General features: G+C 42.7%; 2 protein-coding genes across 2 annotated transcripts; both read right to left on the reverse strand.

Moving 5' to 3' along the window:
- Positions 1–783: 783 nt before the first annotated feature.
- isg20 (interferon stimulated exonuclease gene) lies at positions 784–5,434 on the reverse strand. The gene is made up of 4 exons (XM_060061815.1): positions 5,292–5,434; positions 3,326–4,025; positions 2,775–2,975; positions 784–1,933 (listed from the first exon to the last, which is right to left on the reverse strand). Exons 2-4 carry the CDS (start codon positions 3,989–3,991, stop codon positions 1,733–1,735), a joined length of 1,068 nt encoding a protein of 355 aa, XP_059917798.1. The 5' UTR covers positions 3,992–4,025; positions 5,292–5,434; the 3' UTR covers positions 784–1,732.
- A 1,083-nt stretch (positions 5,435–6,517) lies between these two features.
- pdia3 (protein disulfide isomerase family A, member 3) lies at positions 6,518–12,470 on the reverse strand. The gene is made up of 13 exons (XM_060061796.1): positions 12,139–12,470; positions 11,207–11,285; positions 10,984–11,101; positions 10,546–10,653; positions 9,991–10,120; positions 9,694–9,810; positions 9,255–9,380; positions 8,776–8,958; positions 8,343–8,451; positions 7,945–8,073; positions 7,429–7,508; positions 7,255–7,312; positions 6,518–7,161 (listed from the first exon to the last, which is right to left on the reverse strand). The coding sequence occupies exons 1-13, from the start codon at positions 12,270–12,272 to the stop codon at positions 7,057–7,059; spliced, it is 1,476 nt and encodes a 491-aa protein (XP_059917779.1). The 5' UTR covers positions 12,273–12,470; the 3' UTR covers positions 6,518–7,056.
- Positions 12,471–13,296: the final 826 nt, after the last annotated feature.

The following is a 13,296-nucleotide window of genomic DNA, read 5'->3' on the forward strand; positions in this document are numbered from 1 at the left end:
AACTACAATCCAAGATATGCCCTACATCGATGAGTTGTCCCTGTAGCATTTACTCAGAGGTTCCCTAGATACAAGGGCTGCTGATGGATTACAATCAATTTAAAAGTATTCCATCAAGTATTCTTGATGGTATTCCATCAATCAAAAGTATTCCCCAATTCATGACATTGATGCCAAAATCGACTAGCTACGACACTACTAGCATAGGGACTAAAATATAGACAACATGATTATATTCCAATTAACCCGCACTTAAACAGATATAATGACCTGCCATCAGGTGTTTCACATGTCAGGCCATGAGCCTCAAACCACAGGGTTTCTTACTGGATGATCGACTGAACCTTACCCTGATTCTGACACTATTCATGAGCATATTGCAGGGCCAAGAGCAATGAAGGATTTTGTATTTTCAGTGATGTCACGCTGGTTTCACGCTTTAGACACATCGAATCAACTTAATTGACGGTTTTCAGGCCACGAAGTGCAGAGTGAAGCCAAAGACCATGACCGGAGAAGATTATAAAGTAATGCATTACAGACAACCTCTTTTGAGAAACTGGGCGCAGTTGTAAAACCCACAACTTAATAGGCAGTACTACAAACAAAAAGGCTGGAGTATAATGGTGTAAGCTTATTCAAGAAATGTTAACTTGGTTTCATTGAATTTTGTACATTTGAAATTGTGCTGTTAAATGCTTGAACCAAAATAAAGTTTGTTTTGGGTGTAGGATCTTGTCAAAACGTACAACAACATATATAGTAAAATGACAGACAATGTACTGAGGTGCTTTACGACTTAATTTTATTGTGTTCATGTCGGATGGGAGCATGATAAAACATGTGCCATGTGTTGAACACAACAGAATACCGTCTCCAACAAAGTTATAAACACCTGAAAACCATGTTTCGACCTCCAAGCAGAATATACAAGTTATATAAATTAACCTTTCCATCTGTACAATTGGAGGAGCAAGAGGAGGTATTGGGAGGGTTTGCATTTTGCAAAAATCCAACTTTAAGAGTAAACTTTAAGAACATTTCTCACACAAAAACACAAAAACATTTTGAGTCATTTGAAAATATTCACCAGAAAACAGCAAAAAATGTGTTGTTATTGAACACACGTTTCACAGATCTTACAACCAAGTTAAAAACTACACATTGCATTAAGATTATATTTTTATAACATTTCTCCGTTCATTTCATGTCATATGACGAGAAAGAACATTTTGTTTCACAGACCAGTTATTGGATTTGTAATACCCATCATACCCTTTAGGTATGTGCATGTTGCTAACCCACAGCTACACTTAAAAAGGAGCCTTATTATACCACCAGGTGAGAGTGTGATTAGCCATTACAAGCCGTTTCAAGTTCGGCCATTTCTTGTGCCTTAGTGACATCACAAGTGGGGGTGTCAACCTAGGTGGACACCCCCACTTGTAATGTCACTAAGGCACAGAAAAGGGCAGACTTTCAGCAGCTGGTAATGGCTAATCACAAACACTCAAGGTATAATAGGGTCCCTTTGAAATATTTGTCAGAATATGCGTGTGCTGCATCTGCTCTTAGATAGAGCACTTAGATTAAACAACATATCGGGGAAATGTTGTCTCCAAATATATTCGATTTACTGTTAAATCTTTCTCTACTCCCCAGCTAGATGAGAACCTGCCAAATCCATAACTTACAGCATGATCCCACGACACCTTAGTCACTAGCGCGTTCCTCATTGGCCGTCGTCAGTAAGGTGCTCTGGCCAGTACCGGTCTTGCATGTAGTGGTCAATGGAGACTGGTCCTGGTTGTGGCAACTCCTCGCTCTTACTGGTTTTGCTCCACAGCTCGCTCTCCATCTCATTCTCCACCAGCTTGTAGATGTGCAGAGCTGCCAGGGCATCTTCTACCGAGCAGTGGCCTTTCCTCCCACTCTGGTGAAGCAAAGACACACCATAGCCCTTTAAAGTCAAGCCAAGATCCGGCTGGGAAGTTGTTGCGAGTGAACACAACCTTCCGATAAACAGTGGCCTGAATAAACTGTGGGTCATCATAGCAGAGGCGGCTCTTCCGAGCAGGTCAATAAACCCGGAAACTCGCTTATTCTCTGGGGTCTCATAGGGGCATAACGAAACTGGCCAAAAAAAACATGCCATGAACGCACACGCAAACGGTTCAGGGTGGATGGAAACGAGGTACGGCAGAGGAGGAAAAAAGGAACTTCCCGTGTGGCAGTTTTGAGTCATCACAGCCACACTTTTTCTAAACTGGGATACTCATTAAATACAAAGCGAATCACAATGATGACTCTTAACAAAAAGAGAGGCCGTGCTTGTCTTTGTTTTCCCCTCAGGCTTCACTAACCTAGTGCTGTCCAGTGTCGGAGTCTGATGTTGTTGCTGTTTAGGGCTCAACATGTTTGACCAGTTCGACTAGCATGAGAAATGTGCCCCCAGCAAAGCTGTCACATTTTTCAATGCAGAATCTGTAAAGTTCAGGCACGCCTGTGGAAATCTGCCTTACAGGTTATTTTGTAGTTGTTTTTTATATTTTTATTTTTATTTTTTTGCTTTTAATAAGGGGGGCAGCTTTGCCTAGTGAGACTACCCTGGTTTTATAAAATGGTAACCTTAATACAAAAACTTGACCAAAAATGATGCCCGTAAACCACGTAACGAACCAGACCATGACTTATCTGACACGCCCAGCATCCCACCAAAGTAAGGCCAAAATTCCTTGAGCACATGATTAGTGTTTGTCTGTTAGCCAACTGACCTGGATGCTCCGGTCCAGGAGCTTGTTGGCCAGGATCTTCAGTGAGAGGCAGCGGTTGTGGGGGAAGCCCGCCAGCTTCCTGACGTGGCGACTGCTGCCCACATCACGGACCATGTGACACGGATGGCACATGTCCAAGGCCTTGAAGTCGTTGTAGATGGAGTGTCCCACGATCACCTTGCCCTCCAGCATGCAGAGAATCTAGAGAAAAGAGGCAAACAAAAAATGTATACTTCTGTAAATTCATGTCAGGTTAGCAAATGACTTTAGAGGAAGTGGTAGAAGTAAAAATAACCAAAAAAAAGTACAATATTGTGCATCATTATCTATTAACTTAAGAGCATCAAAAATGCCTGCAGAATACTGCAGTGAATGTGGCAGCCTCTTGCATGAGGCCCAAAGTCAAGATGAAGACCTTTCTTGGACGTATCGGACATAATTATTATAATTTTCAAATATTAAAGATGGCAATCAATGCATGATGGCATAGGAACATCAGAGAGACAGAGGGAGACCCAGACGGAGGCGGTCAGACATACGGCCGCCCTCACCTCTTCCCGGGCCTCGGCAAAGGGTACGGCGTTCAGGAGGTGGTGCCTCTGGATGCCGCTCCAGCGCGTCCGGTAGTCGGTGACGGGCTGACAGGGGCTGATGTATTTGTCGTAGAGCACGCTACCGCTGTAGTCCAGGATGCTGCAGCGGGCCAACTCGCTGCAGCGTCCCCGGGGCCCCGTGCCGACCATCTCGCAGTCCAGGGACACCAGCAGCGCCGGGGACGGGCAGAGCGACGGGGAGCTGCGCCCGCTCACCGGGGGACTGGCCTCGGACGAGAAGCCGCTGTCCGACTCCCAGCGCTCGCCGAGAGCCGGGCCCGCCCCCGGGCGCTGGGCTACTTTGTGGTGAAGGGATGAGGTCGAGGCCTGGGACCCGCGGAACTCCTGCCCGCTCTCGGCCTCGTCAGCCCTTGTAGCGCCCAAGCTGAGGGTGCTCGGGAAACAGGCTGGGCTCTTTTTGACCATGGTGTTAATTTCAAGGCTTTCTGGGTGAAATTCGGTTCTCTTCCTCTTCAAGCTGGCGGATTTACTTTTCCACTGGCGTTTGCGGTTTGGTTTGGCGGTCTCGGCCACTCCAAGCATCATGGTTTTCCTGCATAAATCTCTATAGTTATTGGGAGAAGATGTGTGAAGGGTTCCACTCCGATTTGACGATGCATCCATTGATCAGTCGGTGCAACTGGTAATGGAGTCATATCTGCAGACAATAAGAGACAATTTTATTAAAAAAGGTTCAATGATAAACAAACTTTGCTTTAGTCACAATAACAGTATTCTCTTGCCTTTTTAACCGGTACACAGCAGCTAAAAAATGTTTTATTAAGAGTTGGCACAAAACAAGTTTAGCTTGTACACTTAAGTCTAAAGTGTTAGTTTAACTGTATAAACAGTGAGACTAACAGTTACTAACCATTCACTTCATGCACCTTATTTTACTTAAATGTCTGGGACATGCATGAGCTTTACCTACTCACAGTTGGAGAGCAGCTCTAGTATAGCTACTGTATATGCTCTTGGGTGCATTGAATACATTTACACTTCCAGTCAAAACATTTAAAATGACCTACTTTTAAAAGCATTTCATGGCCCTTATAAGTACTATTGCATTGGCCGAACCTCCCTGTGATAAGGCTACAATAGTATTGCTAAGAAAGGTAGAATATATGATCTAATATTTACCATTGTGAAAAATGTATAACTAAACTTAAATTTCATAATTGGATTTCCATGAAAGATTTCAGGGAAAGCCATGAAGTGCATAATTATGAGGTATGGGATATTGTACGGTCCATTTCAAACGTAATGAAGTATGGAAGTCTTAAATTGATTATAATGTTTGGTAACACAAAATGTATCTCGATCTGAATCAACAGAGAACTGACAACATTGGAGTTGTAACGTACAAACTCAAGTAACGGAGTTCTGTAGCACTGTGACGCTGTTTCTTTACATTACATGTGCATGCACCTAAATTGAGCTACGGCGTGAGGTTTAGTGTAGAGGCCGAAAATAGAGTCAACGCTGACTGTGACAAAGCATGTAACCGTCAGTGACAGCTGAGAGTGGCTGACAGCGAGGTAGAGTCCGGAGTCGGACCCATGGACCCACTAAGCGGGGGGCTTGGGCTGCTCACGAGGCCTTGACGAGCTTCAAGCTAGGAGGCCGAGGAGATAGCGCCCCAAACCTTTACCCGTACTGTTGTTCAACCAGAGAAGTGAAGACACTCTGCTGCCACAGTTTAGACAATGAATGTAAGAAAAATAAGGTTTTGGTATTGTATCCCTGGCGATTGCCCCATGGTATGCTAGCTCTTGACACATCAAACAGAAAAGCTACGGGTACAAAGCTTGTGAAGACGCATACAATAAGGATCATCTAACATATTTGATCATATCTATAAATACAAACGAAACATCGCCTACATGTTTTCTACCAGGTGTAATTTAGACATAAAGGGTCATACCGTTCTCGGAACACGTGTAAACAGCGAAGATCAGGACCGTTCGTGCTCTTTGCTTCGCTTGCTTGAAGTGTGGCATGTGCCATATAGACTGCTTTTGCTGCCACCTTTCGTACCGGAGTAGCATTGCACATATAGATTTAATAAATATAAATCAACCTGAACAAAAAATTCTGCACATTTCGCGAACCAGAACCAATATGACAGCACTAGAGTACAATTGCCGCCATTAACTCTTTAGTTGATATCCATGAACACCAAGGTTACTAAATACATATTTAGTTGTGGAGGAAATTGCCTTCTATTGTGTGGGGAAAAAAGCCATTATGATTAAAGGGAATGATATCAGGGCTTCAACCAATCATTTGGCTTAATTTAGTGTTTGGGAATTTAGACCATTATAATACCAGATAACAAAGAATGTAATAAATCCACCCATGCAGAAATGAATACTGTTCTGAATATATATGACATGAATGAATCTGATTCGATACTTTGCCAAGTATATAGATCCAGATAATCTGAATTTAGCCAAGAAATGTAATGGTACCTAATTTTTATGAACCCCGGCCATCTGAGCCAACCTCAGTTTGCACAAATTCAAATAAAAAGAGCATCCTCTAACTCAATCTCTACAACAGACGTGAGCTAAACATAAATTGTAGAAAACACCACCCGATTCTCGTGTACTCTTTCATTGAGGCATGGTCGAGAATATGCAAGCCTTACATGGTGCAGGGATGGTAAGGCTTCGAGACTGGTTGGAACTTGAAGGGATATCTCTTAAGGTTCCTTAACTGTACAAGATCATGGAGACTAATGTGACCAGCCATAAACTCCACTACAGTAGGTGGTGCTGTATGGACATTTTCAGGTGGTAGCAACTTTCCTTTTGAGTGAAATCCTCTGCATGCACATGCACTCTTAAGAATTGGGTGGGATTGGGCCTTAAAAATAGTCCCTTCAAAATGCGTACAGTAGAAAATGTGTACTCTTTGCCTCACCAACCATACCAAGTTCACATTTATTTCCAATTTACCCATCAAGAAGGTGGTTTTATTTGTATTGTGCCATTGAATCATTATTCACATTTTAGTTGTACCATTAATGTAAAGTATTTCTGCAATATTCTTTAAGCTGCCAAATACCAAAATGTGCTATAAAAATAAAGCCTGTTTAAAGTCAGATTTAACTAATAATCAAAAAAAGAGGATGTAACAAACACCAAATTATTCCAATTAACCCAACATTCTTTCGAGTTTTGTGGGCCTTTTATTTCCATAATCCTTCCAATGTACAAAAACAAAGACTTAGTACAAAATAAACATCAAATCACCATTACCAATACCCCTTGTCAAGAAGATGACAACAAAAAGCTAAAAAGAGATAAATGAGTGGAACGGCGTTTAACCAAAGTGCAGCATTCAGAGGTGTAGTAGACAGACTGGGGGGGGAAACCAAACATAAAATCTCAAATTTGCTGCCAACTGTCCCTGTTTAAAACTAATTTTGTTGTTTGACTTTGGAACAGACAGGCCCGGGCCACACATTCTTCTCAACCTACCACAGTATTTCGAATAGCATCCAAAGACCCCCAAAAAAGGGAAGTTTGGCGAGGCATTCTGACTTGGCTTTTAGAGCATTCTGTAGTTCACTACAAAACTGGAATATAATTAAGTTCTTCCTTAAGGACTTCCTCGGCTCCTCACAACGGACCACGGGGTTCTGGGGGGGGGGGGGGGGGTTGGGGTTCCATTCTGATGGAGGTTTATAGCTCAGTGCTCTTCTTCTTCTTGGGCTCCTCTGCCGTCACTAGGGGATTGGTGGCCTCCTTCTTCAGGTAGGCCAGGAAATCGCTCACCTCTCGTCCTCCCTGGAGCCAGAGCACAGATGGAAACCATCAGTTAAAACAAATGCACACTGACGCATACAGACACAGACACATTACAAAAAAACATTTACAAACCTCATATTTCCTTGGGTTCTGTTTCTCTCCGGCCGGCACAAAGAATAATGTGGGGAATCTGTTGACATGAAAAGGATATAAAAATAATGAGTCCAAGAGGGAGGGAGGAATGATCTAATTAATTAAATATCCATCACTGCACTAAATCCAGGCTGAGGCTGGAGCCACACTCACCCTCTGACGTCATACTGGGAGGGAACGTCATTGGCTGTGGCATCCATCTTGGCGATTACCACATGGGGATCATTGGCCAGCTGTCATTGCGGAAGAGGGAAACCATTGGTCGTTTTTAACACACGCACATTAACAAATATTCTCAAACATGTCAAATCAAAAAAGTGATGTGTTCTTATAACAGCTTGTTGCAAGGGTACATGGATAATATGTTAAAGAGCTCTACCTAGGCCTAACAATAATAACAGGTTGTTAATTAGGCCAGACAGTTTTTTCCTTCACCTTCTCTTGAAAAGTGCTTGTGCTGTGCAGTCATTTCCTTTTCGTTTGCAAGGTATACAAACCATATTTAGTTTAATTCCGATGCGTTCAAAGCCATGGCTCTTAATTGGTACTCCAGTGTTACCAAATGAATACACTGAATATCGCATACTTTCCGAGATTTTTGATTTGATATGCCAATGTCAGCATTGACCCAATACCCGCACGCAACACATGCACGCAATCGCGCCTCACCTTCTCTCCCAGTTCCTTGTACTTGGGCTCCAGGCTCTTGCAGTGGCCGCACCATGGAGCGTAGAACTCAATCAGAACATCCTTGGTCTCGTCATTGACAATGGCGTCGAAGTTCTCGGCAACAAGAACCTAGAGGGCGTCAGGGAAAAGGTGGTCGTGGTCAATGGAGACTGATAGGAAAAAAAATAGAACTGTTAAAGGCCGCCTGAAGTTCTTAGCATGGACTACTATGAAAGTTGATGGCAAGAAGTTTAAAAAGATAACAAATATTCTTGATTTGATAATTCCCTTCACTAAATATAAGAACAGTTTGGAAGCTGCACGAGGGGAAGAAGAGCAATAAAATTGCAGCTCTACAGAATTAGTATTTACATAATAGAAGATGCCAATTCGCTCACCTTCACTGGGCCGTCGTTGTTCTCTGGGATTGGCTCAGACTTGAGGTAGCGCTTGAGATTGCCATCGAAGTAGTCTTGCAGGAAGCGCTCGAGGGCCTTTCCGTCACGTCTAAGAGAAGCAAATGGCATCATTCAAATAATCTGCTCTGGAAATCTGCTTCCTGGAAACACCTTTAAGAACAGGTTGTAACAGAGATCAAAAACACAAGAAGTCTTAAGTGCATCTAAGAAACCATTTCCATATTCTTCAGTTTACATTGTCAATATGAGTAACTTATCTTTTATATTTCTGTGGCATTTATCCAGGAAATTAAACAATGAAATATTGTACAAACATGAGGAAAATTTTGAAAAGTCCCCATTGTGGCTTCACGTTGACAAGTTCAGTACAAGAGGTAATCTATCTGATTCCTCTTCAGACAGCGGGACCTACGTGAACTCCTCGGTCATGACGTATTTGTCTCCCTTGCCGGTGCGTATGCTGACGACGGGCAGCTCCCCGGTGCTGGCGTCCAGACCCATCTCAGCGATGTCCTGGCTGAAGACGTTCTTGCTGGCCACCGCAAAGTTCAGCGACTTTCCCTGATCCAGGAAACTCTTGGCCACCTTCATAACCCTGAAGTACACAAACGGGGGGCCCCCCTGATTAGAATCTTCAGACCCAAACTGGGACCTGGCTCTATGGCGCTTTGTGGTTTCAGGTTGGAGTAAATCTAACAGATTTAAGCTGCCTGTACACACACTATAGTATAGACAATTTGGGTGATTGAAGAAGAAACATCCAGCAAATTAACGGTCATGGATAATAAGAGATGATGGACTTGCTTTACCTGTCGTTTAAAGACTAAAATAGCACATAAAGAATAATATAAGTGTGTAAAAAGCCGACTTTAAGCTAGGCTTGGTACCAACCTGTTCCTCCAGTAGTTGGAGCCCTTGGGGTTCTTTTCATAGTCCACATCGTAGTAGGCCACCAGCAGATCCTTCCCCTTCAGCTGATCTTTGTTGTCTTCGGTCATGTAAGGGCACATTCCAAAGCTGCAGAAGAAGGAAAGCATAACAGCCAGTTGGTTTCACAAAAATCTGTCAGTCAACTTCTACAGGTTTTACATAATGTTCTTTAGAGAGATGGATTTACACACAAAATCAGGGCAATGTTTAACTGAGGCCAACATTGTCATTTGAACATTTCTGCAGACCCTATTCTGGATAAATCTTTCTGCCTGAAAGCCAGGGGGTGATTAGGATTCTAGGAGTCATTTATATTGTTGAGTAGAGCGGGATTCCGTGGATGTAATATAATTAAAACAGGCCAGCTAAGCATTTGGTCAAATAGGATCTGCACACTCACATGTTGTCCTGGATGAACTTCTTGATCTTGCTGCTGGTGAAGGCGTCCTCGTTGTACGCCACGGTGCTCTCCTCAAACTTGTTCTTGAGCACCGTGGGTCTGAAGAGGATCACTCCGCTGTAAAGCACACAGAGACACGGTTCAGATGTCATTCTGCAGTCCTCTGCCAAGCACAGAGGGCTCCCCTCCAACAGGCCAAAGTCATGGAATGATCTCTGAACTTCTCTTACTTGGGTTTTAAAACTCTAACAAGAGAACACTAAATCAAGAATGAACTGCCAGAGAAGTACAACATACTCTGCCTCGACACCCTGTTGCTGCAGGAGTTCCTCAGAGTTGGTGTGGGCGAAGCGGTACGACTCCCTCAGTGCACTGGCTGCCTTGAGGAACTCTGCCTGGGCTGCACTTCCACCATCAGCGAAGAACCCTGTAAAGAAAAGAGGATATTCAAGAAGGGGTGCCAATCATCTCTACCTGTCTACCTCCTCAGCTCTTGAGTATAGCAGTATCCATGTTTGGTGAAGTAGTTGATTATGCATTTTTGCACACATTGATGCACTAATGGATTGTGAATAGTGCCTCGGAAGTGCTCACCAATTTTAAAAACTAGCAAAAGTTCATTCCAGATAAATACAACTTTTAGTTCCTTAGAATAAAAGGGCAGAAATGTGTCAAAGTCTGGCTGAACTTCTACAGTTACTGTTGAGCCACACCCTTACCAATACCATTTAGGAATTGCAACGGTGGTGCATAAAAAGGAAAACAAGACATTTCAAATCTTTACCAATGTACACAAATGAATGGATTGTTGCAGTAGAATGTGGGGGGAAAAAGACCCCTCCAGCTACTCACCTACAACACATGCGTCTTTGCCTGACAGCAGCTTGTCAAACTCGGCCTGAGTCTGGAGCGCCACAGAGGCCGGACCCGCCTGTTTCTTCAGGTGGCTAACGATGCCGTCTGGAAGGAGCCAATCAGAGGGAGAAGAACATGAATTGGTGTGGCCCCTGGATAACAACCCACAACATGGGTTTGAACAACAAGTTAATGGTACACAGCAGGGCTCTCAGCTAAAGCGTGAAGTTAAATAGGGTTACATTAAGCATTATTATTCTGATAAGGTAACCAACCGACAGTCGGCAGCAGGGGGCGGCCCCTAGATTAGAAGGCAAACGCTCAAACCACCAAGGAAAATGGTCGGCAAATTAAATTACTCTCAAGGATACTGAATGAGAGGTTTACCATAGGGGACTTGTCAACTGTTTTGAGAGACATCAGACAGATAGTCACCTGCGGTTCTGGGACCATCATAGCCACCAGCGTCCTCCCCATCCCTGAAGATCTTGAGAGTCGGGTACCCACTGACTCCATACTTGCTACAGACAGTGTTGCTTGATGTGCAGTCAACCTTGAATGTAATTAAAAATAATGAAAATCACATGATAACATTGGCACAGTTTGGCCATCAATGCAATACAGAGTGAGTTTCAAAGTCCATTAGGTGATGCAATACCTTGGCCAATGCGACAATGCCCTTAAGGCGAGTGGCTGCTACTTCAAACTCAGGTGCAAGTCGTTTACAATGGCCACACCTAAGTGAAAGAAAGGATAGGATTATTTGTTGTACACGATTAATGCCTCAGAGGAAATCTTTACCATGCGTTAAATACGATACCAAGATAATTGATTTAGGTGCAAGTAATCATGTTAGTTGTCATCGATCAGGAAAGCAAGCCCCAATCTGACAAAATCAAGTTATTGAGCCTAAACTTGAATGACAATATTAAGGTTGAACGGTAAGAATATTACGTTAGTTAATAAAATTTGTTACTGTGATAAAATACCAAGGCGTTCAAGCGTGTTCATGTTTTCCATCGAGAACTACAGAACAGTATAGCAGGGGCCAATCAGAGGTGTCCACCAAAACTTCCCAGGCCAATCAGAACGTTACAACAGTGTAGGGCCGAACCACACACTAACTTCCTTAGCATTGTCACGTCGTGGTCATTTCGAAAGGAACATTTTACAGCTGACCTGGTGGATTAAAAAGGGTCTCGCAAAATATTTAAGCTACGTGCAATTGGGCTGGATGATTATGGCATTTCTTTGCCGTTCATGCATAATGTAGTAGCAAATCGAGTAGCTGGTTTTGCCATGGCATTAGCCGCTAACCGGCTAAGATAGTGGTAAGAGTGTCAGTTCAAATGCAAGAAAGACCTCCCAAAAAGAAAATGATTCGTTTCTGCAAAATCGAATCGACAACGAAACCTTATTGCAACGGTGGCATTGATTAAGCCATTTCCGACATTTCAATTAAAGAATGATAAGCAACGTAAGAGCCTGTTTGAAGCACCCAGCAGTTTACAGCCCATTTTACATTAATTGCACGAAATCCTTTTTGCATAGTAGTCTACAATTTCAAAGCACTAGATACACATGACTTACCAAGGGGCGAAAAACTCTACAAGAATCATATCATGGTTTCCGATCCTGCTTTCGAAATCGTCATCCGTGAATTCTAGGACGTCGCTGGCCTGGGTACACCCGGCGAAAAAAGCTAAAACCAATAATCTCAACATTTCAGTGATGGAGAACGACTTTACGGTAGAAAACGCCGTGCAAATGAGATACAGGTCGCCTCTATCGATGAGATATAGGCAGAAGGGGGATTCCGTAAGACCAAATGTAGGCTTCGATTTGAAAGAGAAAGCGCTGGTGAGGCTACGATAAGCGGGCCCTCTAAACTAACCAGAGTGTGGCATCCTACCATTGGGTTTTGAACCTCGTCATTCTATCTCCGTCAGCCAATAAGAAGAAGGCACACATTATAGCCTTGTTTCAGTACCAATCCGAGTTCTTCAAAGTAAACATTTCTTGTGACGAATTGGTAGTAATGCCGAGAGAGATTTATATTAATCTTAATCAATACTATGTCTACTATAATTTGTCATCAGCTTCGAAATTACCTCATTAACTTGGTATGTTGTAGAAGTTGGTTTGAGTAACACCTAGATCTTTATTATTTGTATCGGTTTCGTTAGGTTCAGAGTTCAAACATGACCCAGCCGGATGTATATTTATTCAGGAAGACAATTAAAGAAACGTTGCATATATTCCTGTGATAATACAAATGTAAATATGCAGACCTATGAAATGAGATGGGGATTAAAACACCAGTAGTGGACAACATGTATTAAAATATATTTTATTATTATTGTGATGTTAATAATGATATCCATTCATTCATCCAAGATCAATGGCTTCTAATTTGGTGATTCTATTCAGATTAGTTCATTGTTTTTGTAAAGTTTTATTTCATGATGTAGGCCCTATTATTAAACAAAAGTGAGGACATAGCACAGACAATGCTTTCAGGTCCTCATCGGTCACGCTAACTTTCGTGTTCTGAGTGTCCTTGGTTGCTATCTGTGCAGGAACATGTAATTCAGTCGCCCATGGTAACAGTTAATCTATGCCCCATTATGTACGCATAATTCTAACTAAACACAGATCTCAGGTTACTTCGAATGGAATGGAAAATTACACGTCATCCGAAATTAATGTAACATATTGGAATATATTTATTAGGAAGGAGGATTGAGT

The sequence above is a fragment of the Gadus macrocephalus genome, chromosome 9 (assembly GCF_031168955.1).
Source record: "Gadus macrocephalus chromosome 9, ASM3116895v1".
Lineage (NCBI taxonomy): Eukaryota > Metazoa > Chordata > Actinopteri > Gadiformes > Gadidae > Gadus > Gadus macrocephalus.